At 40.3% G+C, this 25,574-nt stretch overlaps 1 protein-coding gene across 2 annotated transcripts; it reads left to right on the forward strand.

Annotated features, from left to right (window-relative positions):
- Window positions 1-7,508: 7,508 nt before the first annotated feature.
- Window positions 7,509-25,502, forward strand: LOC115019215 (ATP-dependent RNA helicase DDX3X-like). Of its 2 annotated transcripts, XM_029448662.1 has the most exons (19): window positions 7,509-7,864; window positions 9,364-9,415; window positions 10,085-10,141; window positions 10,492-10,698; window positions 10,818-10,920; window positions 11,726-11,884; window positions 12,445-12,544; window positions 12,652-12,787; window positions 12,922-13,019; window positions 13,705-13,803; window positions 13,886-14,046; window positions 14,206-14,350; window positions 14,586-14,730; window positions 15,243-15,293; window positions 16,812-16,993; window positions 17,221-17,338; window positions 17,488-17,641; window positions 18,070-18,194; window positions 18,303-25,502. In XM_029448662.1, exons 1-19 carry the CDS (start codon window positions 7,820-7,822, stop codon window positions 18,380-18,382), a joined length of 2,217 nt encoding a protein of 738 aa, XP_029304522.1. In that variant the 5' UTR covers window positions 7,509-7,819; the 3' UTR covers window positions 18,383-25,502. The 2 variants fall into 2 exon arrangements, with proteins under 2 accessions (XP_029304522.1, XP_029304530.1); XM_029448670.1 differs by lacking the exon at window positions 15,243-15,293 and having other exon boundaries at window positions 7,511-7,864.
- The last annotated feature ends 72 nt before the right edge of the window (window positions 25,503-25,574 follow it).

Genomic DNA, 25,574 nt, shown 5'->3' on the forward strand with positions numbered 1-25,574 from the left:
GAATGGAGGACCAGGACACCCATATGCTCCAACACCAAAACACATACAAACAGGGCGAGCAGAAGAGGTTGTGTGCACTGAAATAACCGTGTGTTGGTCAGGGAAAGGCCAAATGCAACCAGGTGGTCCCTTTCAGTGTCCTTTATGTAAAATAAAGTAAAGCTTTCAGATTAAAATGACTCAATATGCAGAAATGTAGCCAGCATCAGAATACAGCAGCCAGTTAGCCAGCAGGGAATTATATAAACACTTATGCTCGTGGATTCACTGTCCCTTCTACATGTGCGTTTAAAAAAACAAAACATGAATCTGTGAATTATTTTAATAGCTCAGTGTTGTGTTGGGTCGTTAAGTGCGACACAGAAGGGGATTTCCAATATTATACTATTTTAATTCTGCTATTTTATACTATTTCAGACTCATTTACAGCAACACTGTGATTATTGTACTGTAAATGCTCTTATTCTGTCAAATTATGTCTGTGAAGCCCTTTGGGCTGTAATTATTGTAGGAAAGGTGCTATACAAATAAAGCTTATTATTATTATTATTATTATTATTATTATTAATCTAGTACTGCGTTGAGACAACCATTAACATAACTTTTGAGATGTTATATAGCAGGGGCAAGGCATACAGCTTAAATTGATTCAAACAACATATAACATGATTATCAGAATTGATTAACTATAATATAAATCCCTAACGCATAACTGCCATGTCTATCTGATTTTGTATTTATTTGTTTAATGAAGGTTCTACTATGTACCTCAATCACTTGTCCATATACAGCTTTGCTAGAGTCTCCTATCTTCTATCTATACATATTCTTTCCAGGCACCCATCATGTACGCACTTGGTGAGCATTTACATCCTAAGTATGTTCCTAGTGATAAGGCCTTTAAGCTGAACATGTATTCCAGAGTTTACTTCATAAAATGGCATGTATCATATGTTACAATGGTTACACCACACAATTACATCTTGAATTATATCTCCTACTTTCGAGTCTCACCGTTATAACATTCAGTCTCTGTGTTACCTACTTCACTCCTTGGTTTAAATAAGGAATGTTGGGGAGATAAAAATACTGCTGATTCTCAACCTACTTGACCGCTCCCAAAGGTCAAGTTCTGAACACTGGAGGAAACAATATGAGGAGCTGTTGGCGAAAGTCGACCCCCGGCCCCTGCAGTCAGCATGTCGAAGTGTCCTTCTGCAAGATACTGAACCTCAAATTGCTCCCAATGGCCAACGATGTGTGAGTGTGTGTGAATGGTCATCAGTACTGACGAGATGATGTGCACCTTGTATGGTAGCCTCTGACTCTGTATGAATGTGTGTGAATGGGTGAATGCTGACAGGTGTTGTAAAGCGCTTTGAGTGATCACAAAGATTGGAAAAGCAGGATCATTTAATCAACACCTCTCCACTCTGTTAAAATTGCTGAACATTATAGGCATCATAAATGTAGACTTTATGTTGTATTCGATCACATCAGATTGTAGCACTGAGTGTATTTTTATTACCTCGTGGCAGCTTTTAATTTAAACTAGGATGGTTATATAACATTTAATCCACTGGAAATATTCTGTATTTCTGCTGCTTCATTTTAGACACATTTTTCCCAATTCAACCTGACACATTTGAGATCTTTGGGAGATTTTAAAATAAACTTCTGTGGGTTTGACTAATGTTTGGCAGAGCATGAGGTTTAACCTCTTCAGCCCAACAGGTGTCAAATAATAACTTGTTCTTCATGTATAATTACAGTGTCGTACGTGTGAAATGATGCAATACCATCCTGGATTTAAATATTTGGCTCAGTGTGTGGTGTAGTGTGAAATCAGTAGGCCAAAGTGCTTAATAGATGCATTGTAACAAACGCATGCAGACTATGATAATGTCAAACTGTGTCGACGCATTTCATCTCACTGTGAAATGTGTAAAGGGGGAAATGTATTATATTTTCTCATTATTTGCCAGTTGTACCTACACCATAAAGTAATCTGTATTCTGTAGGAAGACTCAGCTCACCAACCACATTCATAGATGACTATAAATCAACATAGAAATACAATTTAATTGCCCCTGATTTCAGTCCTCAACTGCACACGTTACAAAATCAAAGTAGCCAGGAAAACAAAGTTGAAGCTTACAGTCCCAGTTTGGCCTCATGTTAGATGTGATGGTTAGAAAGAGCCTTTCTATCAAATACAGAGAGCCCTGAAATGTGAGTGTGTCAGTAGAGCTGAAACAATTATTTCATTGACCGGAAATTAATCGTCATCTGTTTTGATAATTAATTAAGTTTCAAGCCAAATGTTTATGGTCCCAAATGTGAGGATTTGCCTATTATTCTAAAATGATAGTAAATCTTTTGGTTTTACATTACAATACTTAAGGCTCCGGGAAATTGCAATAGACATTTTTCTATATCATTCTGACATGTTATAGACCAAACAATTAATCAATTAGGAAAATAATGGCAAATCAATTGGAAAGGAAAACATATCATTACCTGCAGCAGTTTAGATATATCAGTGTCACGTATGAGACTGGAAATGAATGACTTGTTCTTTGAAGTTTTAACAAACATTGTTGCTTTGTTTTATGTGGGCTGAAACGTTCAGCTGTGCACTTCTGGTTTATGGCAGATGGAGATGGACCAGTTCCACTCGACTCCCCGCTCCATGGGTCGAGGCCCGGCGCTCAGCCTCCCTCTGCTGCCTCCACCTTCACCTCCATCCAAGCGAGCAACCTATAGTATTGGTAAACAAACTTTCAGTTTGTTCAGGTGTGTTCAGATTTGACGATGCAAAAACTTGACGTTCATCTGGTGTGTGTGTTTGTGTGCATGTGTACATGGGACGTCGAGGACCAAAGTGTACATGGATCAACTGATGGACATATATGTCAATGAACAGGGACCATCAGGTAGTCTTGGCAAAAGTAAGAGTTTGTCAAAAAGTTCAGAAAGTATTTACGAAAATGTGTTTATCTCTCTGGATAACTCTGGAGCAGAACTGGACCTGCACTCTCAGGTAAGGAACACTTTCAAACAGGTCATGTGTTCACATACTATAACAGGATGTTGACTGCCGGTTCATGCGACACTTTACACACTAACACAGGAAATAATATATGTTTTTAAAACAAAGCCTAATATCAGGAACAATAACGTGAAGGTCAAAGAGCAAGAGAGTGAAGAAGAAGAAGAGGCTGGATTGCTGTCATTGGTGGTTTGAGCTCAGTACTTCAGTAATAACCTTTAAGATTACATGCAAACATAAAACATGAATTACAAATCCTCACTAATTAGCATCACACACAGTACAGGTGCAGGTATTTGCTCATAAATGCTGGTGGCTCAAGAAAATCAGGGAAAGTCATTCGGATGATGTCTGCTGCCTCTCCTGTGGTTAAAACATGAACACAAATATGTGAATTAGTTGATTTTAATTGATTTCACGTTGAGGTTCAAACACATGATAAATACTGACTTCTACCTTCAGGGGCTGAAGAAGTGAAGAAGAGCTCCTGCAGAGCTGCTGTAGCGTGTCTGCGTCTGATGTGTCTTGTCCTTCAGGCTGGACTCGTAACTCTGGTTTGCAAAATGATAAAACACTAAGTAGATGATACTGGTTGACCGTGTTTCTTTTATTTGTTTATGTGTCAAACACAGTCACCAAGAGCAACTCTGAGTGGAAAATGGAAATGGTCCTGTTACACAACAGTTGCACCAACCTGACCAAACAACAAGCCCGATTAAAGAGCAGTTACACCAACCTGATTGAGGGTTTATACCCGCTTTATACAACTTTATCCAAATATTTAGTTTTAATCCACAAGACCCGTAAACAGACTTTGATGTGTAAAATTGGTGGAGTTACTCATTAAAGACATCCAATCACAGAGATCAAAATGATGTGATTCTAATGGTGGCTGAAAGCTAAAACTAGTGTTAAGAAAACTGACAATCTGCAGCTTAATTATTTCACTTTTGGGTCTTTTTTTAAACAGATCAGTGTGGATGGGTGTATATCAGCGATAGTTTCTCCTCCTTGTCTTCACTGGAGAAGTCCTGGCAAGAAAGCAGAGATGACTGTTTGCAAAGGTTATTATCACCAGCAGAGAAGAGCGTGTGTGTGTGTGTGTGTGTGTGTGTGTGTGTGTGTGTGTGTGTGTGTTTGAATCAGTGTTTTAGAGATGTAGTGCGAAAAATGGATCGAATGCAATGTCACTGAAGTGGACGACAGCATGAAACTGTTTGTATTGCAGTTATGTAGATGTCTTTTCTCTCTAGATCAAGGACTACATAACAAGTCTCCGTCAGCATGTGTGGACTCACTGATCGAGACACAGAGGGGAGATGGAATTGGGTGGGTGGGACTCCGCTGACCAAAAGGTTCACATATCATTTAACTTTTCTCTTGTCACGGTTCACTGTGGCAGCCTCTTTAACGTTCACTCACTCTCTTCAGCTTCCTTCCATAATTATGGAAGTTTCACAAAAACAGTCAAATGTTTATTTGTGTGTTATTAACCCACCAACCTCTTTATACACAACAACACTGTTGGCCCCTGTATAGTTGCACTGATTCAGACCATAATACTTAAATCTTCTCTCAGTCAAATGACACACCTGAGATTTAACATAGATGTTCACTGCTTTGAATGTTGATGTTTTATTGTTGTGGGCTCACCAACATCTGATCCTGAGACCTCACCTAACCTAACTTTGCCTCCTCCTACGTACACGTGTTGACACAATGCAGCACGAGTCAAGCTTTTCCTATAACTTCCACTGAAACAATTCATCAAGTTAGGTATGCATCTGCGCTCCCAAATGTTATTCTCTGTGTGACATCGTGTGTTCTGCTGCACCCTCGGGTGGTGGATGAGTGCTACGACATCCTGATGGAGAACAGCTTCTCCAAACAGGGACCACAAGTGTTAAAGAGAAAGTGACCTTCCTTCCACATTACTCCATTCTCTAGGAGATACATGTTTTATCTTTTCCATAAGATCTGTGTAAAGCACATGCAGTCCTGGTTACATTAACCTGTTGAGAGACCCAGAGAAAAGTTTTATGCTGGGCCTACATTGATCACGTGCCGTCCTCTGTGCATGTTGATAAACCTGCAGCCCACAAGTTCCCATAAAAAAAACAGCTCAGTTCTATTTGTATCTAGATTTTTCAAAATATATTATTAAGGATGAAAGTCTTACTATGTAATTTACCGCTGATACAAATTTCATTGGTACATTGCTAACAGGCTCTGAAACTCTATTATTGTCTGTCGGAAGGATCGGCCTTCTGTGTAACGACATCAACAGGTCTGTACCACTAATGATGCAATAACACATGCTTTCATTAGTTTTATTTATATATAGATAGGCTATATACCCTAGGGCAGGGGTGTAAAACTCATTTTAGTTCAGGGGCCACATACAGCACAATTTAATCTCAAGTGGGCCGGACCAGTAAAATCACAGCATAATTAACTATTAATAACGACAACTCCAAATTTGTCACTTCGTTTTAGTGCAAGAAAGTACAAGTACATCTGAAAATGTTCAAATTTAATGAACTATGTTTTTATAAAACATCATGAACAACCTGACATTTCTTAAGAAAAAAAGGTGCAATTTCAACAATATTATGCCTCATTTATCATTTACACATGTGCATTTACAGATCAGTGTATCTACAAAGGCACACAACATTCTGTCACAGGTATCTGGAACAGTATTTTACTTTATGATCAAAACAACACATTTTTACACATTGCAAAATCATCCCGCAGGTTGGATTGGACCCACTGGCGGGCCGGTTTTGGCTCGCGGGCCGCATGTTTGACACCCCTGCCCTAGGGGGTCCGTGAAGATACTACAGGTTTGTCGCGAAACATTTGGTTGATTAGACCATTTTTAAATACACATAACATGAATCCAACATATTGAAGCGAATGGATAAATGGATCAGGGTCAGACATCTCACTAGTGTGGGAGTATGTGTGCCATCCACAGATTCACTGTCCCTTTTACATGTATGTATAAAAAAACAAAACATGGGAGTATGTGTGCCATCAAAACATGAATCTGTGAATTATTTTAATAGCTCAGTGTTGTATGCAAGATGTATGTTTATAAATGGCAGTGGCACGGCCACCTGTACCTACCACATGTTTAAAATAAAACATGAATACATGAACCTGTGTATTAATTGAATAGCTTAGTATTGAATGCACAATAACAAGGTAGCCATGTCTATACATGACACTAGGCCCAGTTTAATATAAAACACAGTTGTATACAATATATATAGTTGGAGGGTCCCTGCTCCATCTCTCCATCAGTTTGGGGGTCCTTGGCCTGAAAAATGTTGAAGACGTTGATTTAGTGTATATTTTCAGCCCACATTCAGTTAGCTGATTTCCCCTTTATAAGACACAATTTTCCCATTTTACACACAAGCCCACTTGTTAACCATTACTTAGACCCTGAGCACAACCCTGTTTCTCAGCCAGGAGCGAATGTCTTTCCAACTTTGAAAGACCAACTGTGCTGCAAGGGATGCGGTCTAATAAACTGGACTCCGTCAGGACTGTGCCAGGTGTTAGTGCTTTTTGCACACAGAGGATAAGTCTAGCATCCCGGAGCCATGTGTGTATTTCCATACTAGAACCTTCTAAAATGTTTTTGTTGGATGTCTCTTAGTTGACCTTTCCCATTTATTTTGTCACTGTTGTTTAAATGATTAGTGGTCACCAATGGAGGGTAAGAAAGTAGTTCACACTACTGTAGGTATTGTATGCTTTTTAAATGGGGTTTAGAATACAATTTAGGCTATATGTGCAGACTGAATTTATATGGAATTTCCATTAAAAAAATATTAATATTATATTAGAAATAAAATAGTTGTATAACCTATCAGTATATAAACAAGTAATTTAATAAATGTACAAGCAAGTGAAGATGGAAATTATACAATTGATAAGCTGCACTTTACTGTAGTGGTGTTATCGCGACAAAATACGGTTAAAGTCTCGCGTTATCTGGATTAATAACATCTCAAATGCGTCAGTCAAGCTAGGGAGTGTCAGCCAAGCGACAGTCCGGAAGTAAGAAAATTAAATTGCACAAAAGATTAAAATGTTCAAATGTTATATAAAAGCAGCTGCTACCTGATTATGGTGGACCATTAATTGTAGTCCATAACCATATTGACTACGTGCACTAGGGTTTAGTTAGATATTCCTTTAAATTGACTCGTCTTTACGAGTTTTAAATGCTTGTAAACGACAAAACTAGCAATGTGGAGTCCCATTTGATTACATTGCCTAGGTTTTGCACTCATAGGAAACATAAGAAAATATATTTTCATTTAATATAGCCAGATATATTAATATCATACACATGAATTTATATTATGCACATATCAAATGTTACATGGACTGACTCCCTTTCGTGGACTTTTATTTTGGCACTACCGGATGTTTGTTCGGGTTCATTCAGGCTCGCTTAACTAGTGCATGACGGCTTCATCTGAGCTTCAGCTAAGAGCAAACCGACATCAGCTGAGTTTGCATGAAGTGCCATCCTTGAAGCTAAAATACAGGAATTTATCATCACGTAAAATTCAAGATTAGCATTTTACAACGTTACGGTATAACTGGTAAACCACTTAAATAGCTGTCATCCGTTGTAACCACAGAAACAAGATAGAGGCAAAGGAGAAATAACATTGCATCAAACCCGGCTAACAAAGAGGTCCTTCTTTCAACGACAACATTTTTCCTCCATATTCTATAGTTATGAGTCATGTGGCCGTCGAAAATGTCCACGGTCTAGAGCAGCAGGTAAGCCGCGTTAGTTTATTTTGTCTTGAAGCTTTAGTTGATTAAAAGTGTTACAACTGTGGGGATAAATGTTAGCTTACCGGCTAGCATGAAAGCACCGCTAACGAGATGCTATCATGCTAGCTAGCGTTGGGTGCGCTTCAATTCAACACTCGCATGACCAAGAGTGGCTGTGGAGCGGGGAACGAACATTACGACGTGGAAACCATGATTTGTTCTTGCGCATTTAAACTGTTGGATTATAGCTATGTGTGCTACATTAAAGAGTTGTCAAACACGATTTAAGAAAGCCGTAGTCATACTGTTAAAGGTGATGGTTAGCTTAGAAGGATGTGGACAGAGAGCAAAATTACTAATTACGCCCGAGTGGTTCCGTCGGCTTTCCCGTGTGAACCTATGAAACGCACCCATCAACTATTATCTTCACTGCGTTTGTCTTGCAGCTTGATACAGTGATAAAATGGAGGTGTGCAGCGGTGGAGCTAGCAGGTCTGACACACCAATAATGCGGGGTTTGACAGTTTAGCCCACTAGCTTTCAGCTCGAAAGCAGTATTACATAGTTTGTTTTCCCTGCGTCCCGCTTTAAAAAAAAAAAAGCTCTTTTCTTCTGCGTCACCAGCAACGTAGTCTAGTTGTGTCTGACTGGTCAGACAGTTGGATGGCAGCAGAAAAGTACTGTATGTTCTCAATTGATATTTTACAAAGGTCTAAATGGCAAAATGTTTACGAGAGCGTTGGATGCACAACATTTAAACAAAATATATATTTTTTTTCAGTTGGGATGCACAAAAAAAAAAGGAGACATCAATCCCTCTTCTTAGCTTAGTTCACTAAATGGTGCTGCAGTGTAGAAGAGCATCCCACCCCAAGACCGAAATTCATTTTATTTATTACTTTTATTGTTTATTTTGGCAGGGACAGTTAAAAGTAATTGCACCAGAGTTAGACGCTAACTTGCATATGTTGTCCCTGGACAGGTAGTCAAAACAACACAATACATACAAGTGCATCAGTTTGAGATAATAAATAAAATAAATACAAGACTGGTTGTGACACTTTTGTGATGACTTCAGCTGAAGTTCCAAAGTTGTTTCCTAAACTGCAGTTAGATTCTCTCCTCCGAGCTGGACTCACCAACACTATCAATATCATTTTCCTCATCACATTACTATCTTGTGTTGTGACTATGTCAGACCAGCTGATTGTAGTTTATTGAGAGTCCAGTATTTTTGAAACTAGTGCAGTTGTATCCATTTCTGTGTCCTCTTCTTTTTAAAACTGGACTGTTCAGCGTTATTGTGTACTTTCAGATCCTTATTCTGATGAATAAACAAAAAATACATCGTAGTCGTTTTCAAGTAGGCAGCAGGTTTTGGTTTCACCTGATGCAACAAGAAGCATTCTCTACACTTGAGACGTGTAGAATGCTAGATAGTTTGTTCTTCTGAAAATGACTGGGTTTGTTGTTTTTCTGACTATTTGTGTCTCTTTCTCCAGCTTGCTGTCCTAGACTTGAGTGCGGCAGACGGACAAGGTGGCGGCGCCAATCGTAAGCATCCGTTTGAACTAATTTCCTCTTGAATGTGCATAGACACTCACAAACCTGAGCATTTTACCTCCACACGTAATAACCTATAGTAATAAGGCCACAAACGAGGAAGAACTCCACAGAGAATTAATTAGGAAAGACAGAAAAACAAGGGAATATTTTTCTATTTTCTTTATTGACAGAAGAACTACAATGTAAAACTCCCTGATAATCACAATTTAGTACAATTTAAATGTGTCATTGACGCAAGTAAAACTAGGTGATGAATTTGGAAATATGTATTGGATTTCTATGGTTTGTATATTCAGATGTGCACCATAGATCAATGAACGTTGGGGGTGCTTCAAAAGGTTTTAATAATTTAAAATCCTTTAAGTCTAATAATTCATTAAATGATATTGGAGTCTGTCTGTCGGCACGGCGTTACATGCCTCCACAGGAATTCTTGACTGTCCTGTGGCGTTTTCTTGTAAACAAACACAAATGTGAAGTTCGGTTTACATTTAGTGTCACTCACCAAAATTCATACATGAGTCCTTGAGTTCATTTCCTTCCTCGTAAAACAATTGCAAGGCAGATTTATTCTGAATATTTCCACATGGTATTTTTTATCAAGTGCATTTGTTACTGATAAAAACCACAACTGTAACACTGTCTTCCGTCCACCAGGAAATGTCTTCGCTGCTGGTCGACAGGGTGCCTACACCATAGCACCCGCAGCAAACTGTAAGTTCCTCTCTGACTTCCACAGAACTCTGCATTTACATTTTGCTTCCATGCACTGCTGTTTATTTTGTTCTTATTTCATATTATTCCATAACATAACCTGATTTAAGCATCACTGATTAGTATGTTTTCTGGTTTGTTACCTCCTCTCAGTGAAGTGAAGAAAGGGGTATTAAGTAATCTGTGATCTTGATCAACTCATTAAGGGTTTAGAATTGGATAAGAATTGAAAGAATAATGTCAGCACTTTCCCAGCAGGGATGGGGGAATAATCCTGCACATATGATGTTATTGGATACTAGAATCACTTTAATTAAATTTGTTTGTTTGGTTATTTTTTCCCTCTGCAGATGGTTGGGATGGAGGGCGCAACAACTTTGTTAATGGCTACCATGACAACCGCATGGCTGGCGGCAACACTTTTAACCGAGGCCCGCCTCGCATGGAGCGGGGCCGAGGTGGCGTCGGAGGAGGAGGCTACCGTGGCAACAGGGGCGGAGCCTTCAATCCCATCAACCCAGCACAGCCAATGACCTTTGGTGGCTACGAAAATAAAGGTAGGATTTGATTTTACTGCACACTGAACGTGTCACGCGTTCTCTGTAAGGGGGGGGGAGACTATATACAGATGTAGATATTTAGATATTTATTGGATTTGTGTTCATCCTTCTTTCAGATGCAGGTGGCTGGAACACTGCCAAAGACACCTATGGCAGTTTTGCCAACAACCGAGGGAAGTCTGCATTCTTCAATGACCGAGGCAATGCTAATAGGGGGAGGTAAGGAGATGAGACAAATGGAATAACTGCTGTTGGCTACGGTGCCAACGTGACCTCTTGTGACCCTTTGTGTGTGTTACGCTGTCCTGCGGAAAATCTTTGCTGTTGGATAAAAACAGGGCCGTGCCGAATAGTTCTACGCTTCGTTCATAACGCTGACATACGAATTTTAAATCACAATGTAAAGGTTTTTGCATGCCTATTCATTCTGTCTAAACCCGGTATATCTCAGTTACAGATGAGATTAGGCTACACTTGTATTATTAGTATCGCACTATTTGTAGAATTAGATTCCAGTGGAGACTGCGTCGTGGTGACGTAGCGACCCGCAGGTAGAAAATATCATGGAATATTAATAACGTAAAGAAACAGTGTGCATAGTCCACCTTCTCTTTCCGTCACACACATACACGCCGCCCAGTCTTCACCTACATGACGAAACTGACAAGTTACATTTATTAAAGAAAGCTTAATTTAATCAAAAAAGGCTTGTTTAATCCGATTAATCACTTTTAGGATTTTGTCGAGGATTTATAAAAAAAAAAAAATCTCAAACCTCAGTAGAAGCTTTGGATGTCAAAAACAAAAAAAGACATCCGGTACAATTCTAGATGAAAAGAAGAGTGTGGCGTGACTAAATGTATATTACAGTTGATCAATAGCTGTTGCCTGCCCCAGGCCAACAGGGGGCCCATTCCAAAAATGCAAAATACATTAACAAAAATGTAAATGAGTGTGATTTGTAAAATCTGGTAAACATCATAGCATCACACATCTTGTATCGTTGTCTTTGTGTTGTGCTCAGGTTTGATCATGGTGGATTTGGTGGAGGAGGTGGTGGTGGTGGTGGTGGTGGAGGAGGAGGAGGAGGAGGAGGTGGTGGAGGAAACAGCCGCTGGGTGGATGAGTCCAGAGAAGGAGAAGAGTGGGCCAAACCAACACCACGCAACGAACGCCTTGAAAAGTGAGTCTGCAGCTTTCACTTTTACTAAAGGAAAAAGCTTGAAACTTATTGTACAGTAACAAAACTCCCAGGCACATGTCTAGTCTTGCATGACAATATTGAAGCGTCCCTCTAACTATGTCTATTATGGCTCCGAATGTCAACTGAAATTGACCAAAATCACAAGAGCTGAAACTGCAAACTTCAATTAGTTGAACGACAGAAAATCAATTGGCAATTATTTTTGATATTGTTGGAATGTTCTAAAAAAAAACGACACAATATTTACCAGTTTACCAATTGTGAGGCTTTTCTCTGTTCGATGTTGTATGTTTTTATTCATTTTAAACGTTGTTATCTTCACGGTTAAGAAGACATTTAAACTCGTCACACATTTTTTATTTGATTTTATAGACTAAAAGATTAATCTAGAAAGTAATTGGCAGATTCGTTGATCGTGAAATATAATCACCAGTTTTAAAAGTGAGAGTTGTATTCAAAGGCATATATTGTTCAGATGCATGTATTGAGTGTATTTGTTGTAACTTGCATGTCTTTTCTCCTGCTCTGCTCCTCTGCAGTGAGTTGTTCGCTGCCAGTAACACTGGGATTAACTTTGAGAAATACGATGACATTCCTGTCGAGGCCACAGGACAGAACTGCCCTCACCACATCGAGAGTGTAAGCTGTGCTAACGATGGATCCAACAATGTTGCGTTATATATATCTGCTGCATGATTACTTTACACTGCTCTTCTTATACATGTGTTTGTGTGTGTGCTGTGTAGTTCCAAGATGTAGACATGGGTGAGATTGTCATGGGTAACATTGCTCTGAGTCGCTACACCAGGCCGACCCCTGTCCAGAAATATGCCATTCCTATTGTCAAGGCAAAGCGGGACCTCATGGCCTGCGCACAGACAGGTAGGACACGCACATGCATACAGGACACCATATCTCCAGAAACAAAACAAAGTTATATGTTGGATTCTTGAGATAATCCTGTGAAATGAAGACGCTGAATGCACGTGCAGATGAGGTTGACTTTGTGCCTGTAGGTTCTGGTAAGACTGCAGCGTTCCTGCTGCCGATTCTCAGCCAGATCTACAACGAAGGACCAGGAGAAGCTCTTAACACAGCTAAAGCATCTGGACAGGTAAGAAAACAATACTTTATTTCCTCAAGCTACTAAAATGTACAAACCTGCTAGGTTAATAAAACAAAAAGGAGATGGTCACCCTTCTAATGGGGACCTTTTCCTAACGCGCATAATGTCTAGAAACTGTAACTAGAGCTGCACAATGTATTGTTTCAGCATTGCAAGTCATACTACAACTTTTTAGCCGCCTGATACTAAAGAGTGAAACTTGCACGGTTCTTGTTTTCCATGACTAATCTACAAGACAAGTGTCTGATGGAACGTTACTTACTTTAACTCTGATTTAAGCGTTCTTGGATACAGTTTATTACAAGTTAGGGACATGTTCTGTGTGTAGACATGCAGGCTCTGCATGCACAGTCTTTGCAATATTGTGCAGCCTGAAACCAAACGGAACCCATTTGATCTGTTTTTAGAGATGATTCTCAGTATATTACCTCACAGATATTATTGTAAACCATTAAAGAAAAGCTGTTCGTCAGGGTATATAAAGCCTGTGTGTGCGCTGTAAAGATGTTATGTAGTCGATGTATATTATGACTTAGTAAGTCCTGATAAGTGTTGATATTTACTGTGAAATTTAGAGCTCACATTTAGTTAAACAGCCTTCCTGTGAATCCTTTACTTCACTGTGCTAGAAATCAACTTGTTAATGAAATGTTGTGTTGTCATTGTATTACAGGATAATGGAAAGTATGGGCGTCGTAAGCACTACCCCATGTCACTGATATTGGCTCCAACCAGAGAACTGGCACTGCAGATTTATGACGAATCCAGAAAGGTATTCAAACACACATTAGCATGAAATCCAAAACAAAACATGATTTACTTGTATTTAAACCTTTTTTTGTTTTTGTCTGTAGTTCTCCTACCGCTCGAGAGTGCGTCCCTGTGTTGTGTATGGAGGAGCGGACATTGGCCAGCAGATAAGAGATCTGGAGAGGGGCTGCCACCTGCTGGTGGCTACACCCGGCAGGCTGGTGGACATGATGGAGAGGGGCAAGATTGGACTGGACTTCTGCAAGTAAGACATGGACAGGAGGAGGGGGATGGATTAAATGAGGGATTTCTTTCATGGACTGATTTAAATTGAATATCACTGGTCTTTTGGAAGTGCATTTTATAAATCTTAGTTTTAGCTTTATTTTTAAGGCTACATCTTCCTCTGTCTTCTTCACTTAAGCTACCTGGTGCTGGATGAGGCAGATCGTATGTTGGACATGGGTTTTGAACCACAGATAAGACGCATTGTTGAGCAGGACACCATGCCGCCCAAAGGCATCCGACAGACCATGATGTTCAGCGCAACCTTCCCTAAAGAGATCCAGGTACATTTGCAGTATTTCCAAAAAAGAAGGGACAATCTGGCATGTGGTTTCCACGGCCACAGTCTTCAGACTATCAGGGCCACTCATAATACTGAAGTTTTACTGTAAGAGAAAAGCAAAGCTGGGGTTATCAGCATGAATGTTTAGTTAAACCACACCTGAATTATAAACAGCACATTTGTTTGCCTAGCCAGAGCTAAAAATATATTAAGCAAATGTTGTGGTGCACTAACAGATCCTGGCCAGGGATTTCCTGGAGGAGTACATCTTCCTGGCGGTGGGCAGAGTGGGTTCCACCTCAGAGAACATCACTCAGAAGGTTGTGTGGGTGGAGGAGAGCGACAAGAGGTCTTTCCTCCTGGACCTGCTCAGCGCTACAGGTGAGACATTCACATGACAATAAGAGCTTCAGATGTGTCCTAACACTGCAGGTCTACGACACATAAAACAATAACTTCTGCTAACACACATTTACACACAATGCGGTTTTATTTCCCCAATCCTTTTCCCATCATCATATTGTCGTCCTCCCATCCCAGCTGATATGTCATTTTGTGTATTAGCAAAACACCTCGAGCAGTTTCCGGCCAATTACATATTATTGTTTTGGCTTCAGGAAGGCAATAGTGAGGATAATCCATAGAAGGAAATAGTCCCACGTCGTAACTTTCAACTAATATTTGATGTTCCTTTTCATTTAGAGTAGAAACCCATTTAAAGTGACACGCTTGTGGTTGGGGAAAATAGGCCATTTTCTTCTGGTAGTAGCACCGATTTTGTGAACTGAGGCAAACCGTGGGTACATCAGGAACATGAAACATACAGAGTTGGTTTTCTACTGCTGATTGAGTGCAGTTGACATGTTGGTGGTTTGGTGTGGTTTTATCCAAAGTCATCCCCAGCGAGGTACAGGACAATACTGGAGACAACATAGAGAAACCTGGTAAGATCCTCAATGGGGACACTCGTATCTGTCATTTCATATTTTAAATAATTTTGCTTGCCCTTTTTGATGTTCTTCTCTGTGGACGGAGAATCCTTTTTGTTTATTCAGTTGTTTTTTGGTTCTGTGTACCATTTCATGGGTCCGGTTTGCTAAATCAAACATGCCTGTTGTATCTTTTCTTAGTTTTCAAGTTATTCGTGGTATCTTTATGTACAGTATGTTGCTGTGGTGTCTTCATGTCAGACCCAAAGCGTTGATGGAGAAAGTCTGGTCATATTGTAGTCTCAACAGCTAGCGAGAGGATACAAATGTGGGCAATGCCCTTCCCTTCATAATCAGGTAGTAATGTTCATTAAGGAAGACCAAACTCTTTCCATCAGCGGCTCCAGTCACAGTGCCTGCACAACAACACAGTGCTGCTGATACTGTTTGCTATTGTTTCTTGTAATTATTATTATTTTTCCACACTGCCTGTTTTACTATTCTGTTCATAGAAAAAACGTACTGTGATGTGAACAATGTAAGCTAATTAAGGTGCATGTTATTTAGAGATGTCGTATAAGATTTACGTGTCACACCAGAGACTGAAACAGCCTTACCAGTAGACGTCTGTCACGATAATTACGTTATCGTACGATATATGGACATGACCTCCATCGTTTTTGCTGAACTCGATATTCCCCGTTGTGTTTACATGCGTGTGTGTTTACATAGCAATGTCACCAACGTGATGCCAGAATAAACGGCCATTATGAGACCTGGGCATTGCGCAGACATTTAGTATTTTTGTTAACGGCGCCTGAGAGTCCTTTTTATTTATTGTTTTGGTTGTGTGGTTTTATTTATTTAGGATATCTTAAAACTTTCTTTCCAATTACAATGTCTAATTATTCTAAAGAATAAGAACTTCATTGCTCTTTAAAAGGATGAACTTGCATTATTATGCTATTATATTATCATTATTTCAGTGGCATAAAATGGTCTTAAAATGACAATATCGCAATTATTAGTGGAACAATATCGTCCAACAAGAGTAGCTATCGTGACAGTCCTACGTATAACCTGCCTGTAGGGCTGGAAGAGTAACTGATATGATTTAGTTTGACACTGAAGGATTTAGATCTCTAGATTGTCAGAATGCTGCAACATTTGTACCGCCATCTTTTGTTTTTATGAATGAATATGATGCAGTAAGATGTTTTTGCCTGCCGTAGGAATCCAGATGTTGTGTTCTGTGACGACACAGATAAATATTGTGACTTCAGAAACTTCAGATAGTGTCACATTTAAATTGTGCCTTCAGTTTGAAGTCGGGTCCACAACACGAAGTGAAATGAGAAATTCTGAAATGTATTTCTTGCCATGTCATCCTCAATCCCTAGGGATTGAGGATGGATCCCTAAGAAAAGACCCGTGTGACGTTTCATATGCGTTACATTTTGTATAGATCTTCATCTTCATCGACCACTCTCCTCTAATAATTAACCTCAGGTGTCTTTTCTCTCGGTTCATCAGGTAAGGACTCGTTGACTCTGGTTTTCGTGGAGACCAAAAAAGGCGCCGACGCCTTGGAGGACTTCCTGTATCGAGAGGGCTACGCCTGCACCAGTATCCATGGTGACCGCTCTCAGAGGGACCGAGAGGAGGCCCTGAGCCAGTTCAGATCAGGAAAATGCCCCATTCTGGTGGCCACAGCGGTCAGTCAAAAGTCTGAGATGCACTGGTTACATTTCTATAATTCACACTGTAAATTACACATGTATATGGCAGCAAATATCATAAATGGATGTTTTGTTTCTGTCAATATTGCTTTAGAGATCAGCTTTCCTGCTAATTTGATGTTGTGTCTCCTTGTGGTATCGAATCGATATTTTAGTTGTGTGTGTGTGTGTGACCTTTTTGTTTCTCTTCTGTACATATTCAGGTAGCAGCTCGAGGTCTGGACATCTCCAACGTGAAACATGTTATTAACTTTGACCTGCCCAGCGACATAGAGGAGTATGTCCACCGCATTGGACGTACAGGACGAGTCGGAAACCTGGGTAAGAGTACAACTGATGTCAGTCAGTGGTATTAAGCCCTTGTCATGTGTGTTACATAATATAACATGAGGATAGACTCTAAGATGTGTGAGCTTCACCCCACAACGAGCTGTGATTTACTGTTATTACTTACCATTTTGTCCCTGTAGGACTGGCCACATCGTTCTTCAATGATAAAAATGGGAACATCACTAAGGACCTGCTGGACATCCTGGTCGAGGCCAAACAGGAAGTTCCCTCATGGCTTGAGAGCCTGGCTTATGAACACCAGCATAAGAGCACCAACAGAGGACGCTCTAAGAGGTAAACATGCACACTGTCGCCTCTTAATTGGTAAACGTGTGCGTTCTCTAGGGATGCACGATGTATTTTGCCCGCTTGGCGATACACAAATATATTTATTTCCACCTCTCCTAGAGGCATTAACATTATTATGCCTACTGTTATCGTGATGGCCTACTGACATATGCAGACGCCACAATACTGAGTGAGGTTTAGAAAGAATGGAGAACACAGGCATCCGTCTGTACCAGTCCTTCATCCTGTCCTCTGTCCTCGTCCCTCTGCTGGTCGCAGGCACCGCTGATGGAGGCAGGAGGAGCTGCTTTCATATCGGAGTAAATGTTCATTTCTGGCCGATGACTGTACTTCTTTTTAAATCCACGTGCTGATGCCCTCGTGAAGTTCACTTTGCATTTGATGCAAACAAAGTATTTCCTTTTTGTCGCCAGATTCTCTGGAGGGTTTGGAGCACGTGATTATCGTCAGACGGCAGCCGGAGGCACCGCTGGAGGGTTTGGAGGACGTGGAGGTCGCAACCAGGCAGGACATGGAGGAACCCGCGGGTTTGGAGGAGGTGAGGATATAACTAGCGTGTTATAATGAACTGCAACACAACTGGAAGTTACTTTTCGTTCATTGGGAACACGTCTTCTGTTAACTTTTTTCGTTTCCTCCCTCTTAGGTGGTTTTGGTAACTTCTACACCAGTGACGGCTACGGAGGGAACTACTCACACTCTCAAGTGGACTGGTGGGGCAACTAGGTTCCTCCTCCCTTTACTCATCCTTCTTTCTTCTTCTCACTCATCTTCCTTCCTTTCTCCACACTGCTGTCTGCACCCCATCCATCTCCTCCCCTTCATTAACCCCAAGAACCCACGTGCATGTTATTAAACTATTTATACTCATTTATATAGCCCTCCTTCCACCCATATGCACTCATATCTTTTAATTCTTTTCCTTTTCTCCACCTTTGTCTTTACAGTCCCCCATCTTTTCTTCTTTTGATTTCTTCATTTCTGGTAAATCTCACCTCTTACAATAGGCCACAGTATAAAGGGATTCTTAAATTTTAGTTGGTTATTTTTCAACCCTAGCTAGCAACATCGTTTGGTTTCAGTGAGGACATTTCAAACTATTTTTAATGCTTAAAGAAAAATAACCAATTGAATTAAAGTTCTTGGTGTTCCTTTAACCCCCTAAGATTAGATGGACATTTAACATTTACAGTGAGTGAGTCCTACAAAACGGCTGTAGAAGACCAGGGGGAATCCAGTTTATTTTTCACTTTAGATTTGAGTTTTGGCTTCATTGTGATTTTGTCTGCATTCACCCAAAGCCAGCCAGGCATCCTGTGTACCTTCACATGTCATCTTTGTATGTAACGCATGGCCATGTTGTAAATCACCGGCCAAAAACTTTTCTAAAATATAGCGCAGAGATGGGCAAGATGTCAAATCTGAGCAAAAATATGTCCGCATATAAATTCAAAAATGGGAACTGGCTGAAGTCTCCTACATTTACATGATAGATACTTAAAAGCGGCCACAGAAACGGAAAAACGTTTTTTTATTTTCACCTTTTTAAAACATATTGAAGTCTTGATTTCCAGAGATCTGAGAAAGATGTCTAACAGAGACCGAAGGTACTAGGGGCTGGACAAGCACCAGCCACTGGGCGCCAGCAGACGTTGTCGCCCATTAGCGATGATGCTAGCAAACAGTCTTAGGGCTGCAAACAGCATTTTCTTTGTTTGAAACAAAACATATTGGAGGATCATTTGTTTCTGTACTGTGCCTTTAAGAATTTGAACTTTGTCTCTTATTTCCGTTGTTTTAATTGCCATAATACGTAAGTGGCTACAAGTATTGGCCAACTGTGACTAAAAAAAAATGTGTATTTAATGTCATGTATGGGTTTAAACATGTTTTTCTTTATTTATATTTGGAAGGAAACAAACTAGGCTTGAACTAAATCAAACCTTGGCAAAAAAAAAAAAACTAAAACAAAAACTGCGATGAGGAAACTCAAAGCGATTCCTTATCTGTCTATTGGAGTTCAAATTCGTGAGAAGGTCTCTGATGAGCTGATTCCCAAACGCTTATTACCACTGTAACCATATTTATAGATTCTTTTGATACGCCCTCATCCAGAGTGACGGAAATGGGTCAAATAACGACGCGTTTGTCTTTTTCAAAAGAGAAGTTGTATTCATTTAAAAAGACTTCTTTGCTTTACTAGCCAGTGAGCAGAAAAGACAGTGGTGTTATGCTTTTGGGAGTCCCACTAATTGACCTATATGTCACATCTACAGCTCTGGTTTGAGCTGGAATTTCTCAAAGGCATCTTGTCACTAATTGTTGGGTCATATTACGTCAGTTACAGAGAGAATTCGGCCCATCCACGCAGCAGCAGTCATGTTACGTTACTTCTCTTACCTAATATAGATCCTCGTGACGCACTATACTCGAGTCATTATTAGAGAGATGTTACAATAATTGGTAAAGCGTATCTTTAACCTTCCACTAGTAAGATACACATGTGGCAAAAGCTTTTGGTATCTCGCTGTGAAACAGGAAAGACTATTGTGACCACATCCTGCAGTGATGAAAGCGACGCTACTGCAGTTTTTGAATCCCTACGTGGCTGCTGCTGAAAGGTTACCACACGTTATCCGTGGCTGTTCAGTTGACTCTTAGTGCCAACGTGCTCTTGAGAGACGCGCTCCGCTTCCACCACAAACATTGAAACCCTTGTTTGCCAAAAGCTTCTTTCAAGGGGATATACAACTTTAAAATAAATAAATAAGAAAAGGCTTAAAGAGTTCAAAATGTTCTCGCTCACTCTATCCTGGAGAGTTACATGAAGAGTCTTCTCTAAAATAAGTCATTCCAGTTTATTCGTTCGGTCTTTAGGATCTGTTGAGGTCATGGATAAAAGTAAAGGATAATCTAGCCGAACCCGTTTCACAGCAGGGACAGCGGGGGCGACACCTCCGCAGCACATTAACCATTCTGTCGTCCAATATTAGCACGACAAATATAACTACTTAGCTTCTGCTTAAGATGATCAAACACCTAGTTTTAATTTGAATTCGACAGATGCGAGCCTCGTTGTCTGTGTGGTTGTCAAAAGACACCGAGCAGCTCGACACAGGAAGGAGATGTTTTGAATGCTCCCTGGTTAGCCCCACTCGGCCCTGCTGTGTTTCATCCCTGATTGAACTTCTAAAAGGAACTCCACTGTACATCTGGCCGTTAAAGTGGCAGTCCCACCCCCCCCCCCCCCCCCACTGAGTTAATCAGCAGCAGAATAAGCCAAAACAAAAAGCTCTGTTGCTCCCAGGTGGGGACAATTGTTAACTTTCATCAGGGTCTTAATTAGTTTTGTTTACATGAGCAACTTTAGCGAAGTGAAGATAGATTAAATGTAAATAGTTCAACTCTTCTTAAAACAAAAAGAGAAGAATCTCCAGTGAAGATGAATGTGAATTACAAGTGAACAACACTTTTGATCACTCGACGTTGGGCCAGGCGGTGTCTGGTGAGCTCAGTGGGCAATTTGAAACGGCAGATTTATTCTTTAGAGATATTATTTATGGACGATTCCGTGTGTTTACACAAACCTAAACCAACGATGGGAATTGATTTAACAATTATTGCTCACGAGGCAGATTCCCTCAAATTGCCCACTGGCTTTGACAAATGACAAAGCTGGACCAAGACAATAAAACATATGCAAGTGTTGTTGTTTTTTGGTCAAGGAGTTAAAAAATGCCAAGCAAATAAATACAATTCTACAGCAGGCTTTAGTTATGTTAAAACTCTGATTTTTCCCGTCATCTATGATTTTTAGACCACTTTTTTTATTCGGAGGTTGTGTTTGTGTCGCTCTATTTCCCTCGAGTACAGTTAGAAGGGAGCTTAGGGAAACTAGTTGGTTTTGACATTGTTTTTTGAAGAGTTTCAGTAATGCTGAAGGACTCCAGATTCAAGCAGACAGCAGGTTACATCAAACAAACTAGATTGATTTTTTATTTTATTAAAGCTTCTCGGTGCAGAGACACCAGCTTCTTGTGTCAGACTTTATAAGTTCAGTGTTATCTCACTAAACCTGGTTCGCCTTCTAGTAGTTAAAATGAGGGGCCAGTTTAAAGGGATGCTACGTTCAAGGACCGTTGTCATAAGATGCAATGTTAGAAACAAAATTGAAACTCCACCATGTCCAACTGATCCCTATAGCCATGTAAAAAGGAACCAAATACAGGAAATGAGTTTGCATTATATTTGGGGTTGTGTGGTTCAACTCTGATTGATCGTCATTGCAGCACAAAGCATTGTGTAGTCGCTATTGTTCAACTCGCAGTCAAATTCAGCACCAGCGTCCCACCAGGTAACCAATCGGAAAACTTTTATGCGGCCATGATATAATACCACACTTTAATTTCTCCTGCAGCAATGGTGGATAGCCTCCATCTTGGAGAGAGCTGTTGCCGTATGAAAGAATAACCAGCAGGAGGATAAAACAAAATCAGTAACAGGACAATAAGTTGACACTGCAAATGACAATCAATGATGAAGCATTTGCTTAGTTTAAACTCACTTTTTTACACATCAACACAACTCTTTAAGTTGCACTTTTTTTAATGGTCTTGGGGACACCTTTACATGTAGAAGTTTTCTTAACCAGCTGTTTTGTTGGCAGTTGTTTCAAAACTGTCAAATTTTAAACACCTAACTTGTGTCCTCTATCATGGAGACAGATCTGCACAGGCAGACCAATGCCAAACTGAAGCTCATGACCTTACAGTTGAATATACACTCGGATTTTGTTACAAAATCAACCTTTAAATATTTACTGAACAACACAGTTGTAATGCCTGACTGAATGGTCAACTATTCCCTGTGTGAGAGTAGATTACAGCATTTGTTACTTGAATCCATGGCTGTTGCCAGCCAGAAACTTAGTTTGCAGCTAGTGCGGGCTCTTGTGTTTTAGTAATAACGCTAAGTATGCTGAAACGCTGTTCTTGCTGCCTCAAATCAAAGGCAAACCTTTTTAAGAAGGACGTACAGTGAGCGGCAAAGCCACTTTGAATAAATCTGGTTCAGTGTGTACACGATGCTGTGCCTTCTAACGGCCACTAGAGGGCAGATAGAATAATTGGGAATAAATGAAGGAACGACTGAGCATGTCACCCGCAGCGATGAAGATGCTAGGCATTGCTGATACATTGTAAGATATGAGCCAATTGTTGCAGACTTTGTGAGTTATACAGCAGGGAGTCGTGGAAGGTAAACCTTCAGTTTACCTCACTTTTCATCTTGTTTGTAAAGCAATCATGTCAAGTAGTGTTGTTCAGAGTACGCACATATATATGCAATGTATTTAGGTCTTTTTCTAGCGCAGACGGATCATATCTGTCAGCTGTAATTACCATTGAACTGTGCTGGAGCAACACGTAACTACCACTGTGCCCCAAAACCCCCCATCCCCCCCCCCTTCATCAAAATGTCCCCTGGGCACAGAACTTCTGCAGTAAGTGCAATAGAGATCAATTTCTTGTGGCTTGCTTTCACTTTGCTGTCACCAAGATTCTTTGCATGAGCCGTTTTCTGTGTGCACGCGCCGTTTGGATTCGAGCAGAAACTGGCACAAGTGAAATTAGCCCACGGTCCGATATGTGCGCGGTGCCTTGAAGTGACTGGAGACTGGAAAGTGTTGGTTAGGGCTGGGTATTTTTTATCAATATCAGATGAAAAATCCAAACTGTTTCTTTTAATAGTATAAATGTAGAAACTGTTGCAGTAGTGGGTATGCACGTGACATCACTGTACGTGAAAGTCGCCACGCTCATTCGCCCCCTAATGGCAAGTGTTGGTCGTAGCGTTCACAAAGACGAAACGCATTTAAAACATCGCTTCAACCAATAATTAAAACATTTCCAACACTTTGGTTTATGGTCAAATGCCTGCAAAACTAATGCCATTAGCAACAGCCTCGTGTACTTTGTCTTTAGCGCTAATTAGCAACTACTAGCATGCAAAACTAAGACGGTGATAACAGCACTTTCTTATGAGCGTGTTAGCATGCTGGTGTTAGCATTTAGCTGTGTCTACATACATGGTGGAGTGTAGAGTCTCTTGCTGTTAGTTGTTTGCCACAGCGGTCCTGGTTTTGCGGTGGCATCATGTGAATAACTCCATACCCTCTACAGTAAATGAGCCTAAATGTAACATTTGTTTGGGCCACCAGCTTTACTAATCAAAAGTTATTTCCTCTGAGAGAAAAGTTGTCATTTAAGAAATCCAGCACTTTAGTTTTTGAATATTTTAAAAACCTTTTTTGATGCCTTAAATTCCACGGTGATACCCAGCCCTAAAGGAGCAGATAGTGGAGTTGGTTACACTGTATACAGCATTACCATGGCAACAGAGACACTGACGGTGTCACCATGGCGAATGATTCTGCGTCACGCCGTCACTACGGTAACTGACTTTTCCCGCAGGAGTGCTTCGATTGTCGGTGAACAATTAATGGTGCTATGCTCCCATTGCTGCGGCCTGCAGGCCCCTCTGTTGTAGAAATCCCATCGAGTTTTACAGGAAACACTTCAGTTACTCAGTTTAATGTTCAACTAAAGTCTTCTGTAGTACCTGTCCTTCATGACCTCAGAGAGGTATGGAGGAGCGAGTGAGTGTTTGAAGTGTAGCGCAGCCAGGTGTCAAAAAGAGAGGTTTCTCCACAGTTTAGTGTGCATGTGTGTGTGTGTGTGTGAGAGAGTGTGTGTGTGAGAGAGTGTGTGCGTGTGTGAGTGTGTGCGTGCGTGTTGTTTGGAAAGGTTCTTCCAGATATGAAACCGTTTTTTTTGGGACCAGGTGGAGTTGTAGTTAACAGCAACCGTAGGAATCCGCTGTTTGCACACAGAGTTCTCGAGTCTACTTTCGCTGCTAGTTTGTGTAATTTATCAAGCATTTCTGAGAAATATTTATTTTTATAAGCCTAATACAAAAGTTGATATTTTACAAAGTGACTTGACCAAAAGACAGTAAACAAAAACACTGGCACTTGAATGTTGAATGTCATTGGTATGAGTGAAAATTTCTATTTTTCTGGGGTAGTGTGAGCTTTTTAATGTTAAAGATGCAACGTGTAGGGATTTCACTTTGAATATGTCACCGCAGCAACTTGTGGTTATGTTTCGAATGCAAACTAACTTTTAAAAATCCAAAACTGTCACTGGTGCCCAGACTGATTCAAATTTGTTCGCTAGAAATCCCAAAACACCAATTCTCAAAGCATACCCATGCTGCGCGCACAGCTTCTCGTGTTTAACCACTCTTTTTGCTGATCCAGTCCATTTTCTGAAAGTTGAAACTGTCTTTTATCCAAGCAAGATTGGACCTTGAATACCTCTTACGAGGTGACAGTACTCCTCATATTCCTTCCTTATCAGTAGAAATATTGTTTAAATATACTACTAACCCCATGTCGTAGCCACAACGGGCTCGTCCCTTTTCTGTCAACCACAACAATACGTAAAGATGTGCACGTGGAGTCGCACGAGGCCAGAGTCAGGCACTGACGGTTGTATTACAGTTGATGCGACTGTGACATATTAAGAGAAAGATCCTACACGGGTTACCTTTAAAGTCACATTGGACTCAGTATCAGATCCATAAAAACCTGTTTGTGTGACAGGTTCCATTGCCAATAATGATAATCAACCATAAACAGCCATTTTGAATTGGCAAACAAAATTTGAGACAATACCACCATATATGCCAAGGTTTGGATTAAAAAAAAAAAAATAACAAAAACGTTACGATCAAAGACCATTTTGTAAAAAAAAAAAACATGCAGTACAAAAAACAAGTGTCCAGATTCTCTCCAAGTCAGATGTTGTTTTTTTTGTTTTGTTTTTATTTTCGTTTGAGTCTTTACACTTTTCCTTCC

The sequence above is a fragment of the Cottoperca gobio genome, chromosome 2 (genome assembly GCF_900634415.1).
Source record: "Cottoperca gobio chromosome 2, fCotGob3.1, whole genome shotgun sequence".
Taxonomy (NCBI): domain Eukaryota; kingdom Metazoa; phylum Chordata; class Actinopteri; order Perciformes; family Bovichtidae; genus Cottoperca; species Cottoperca gobio.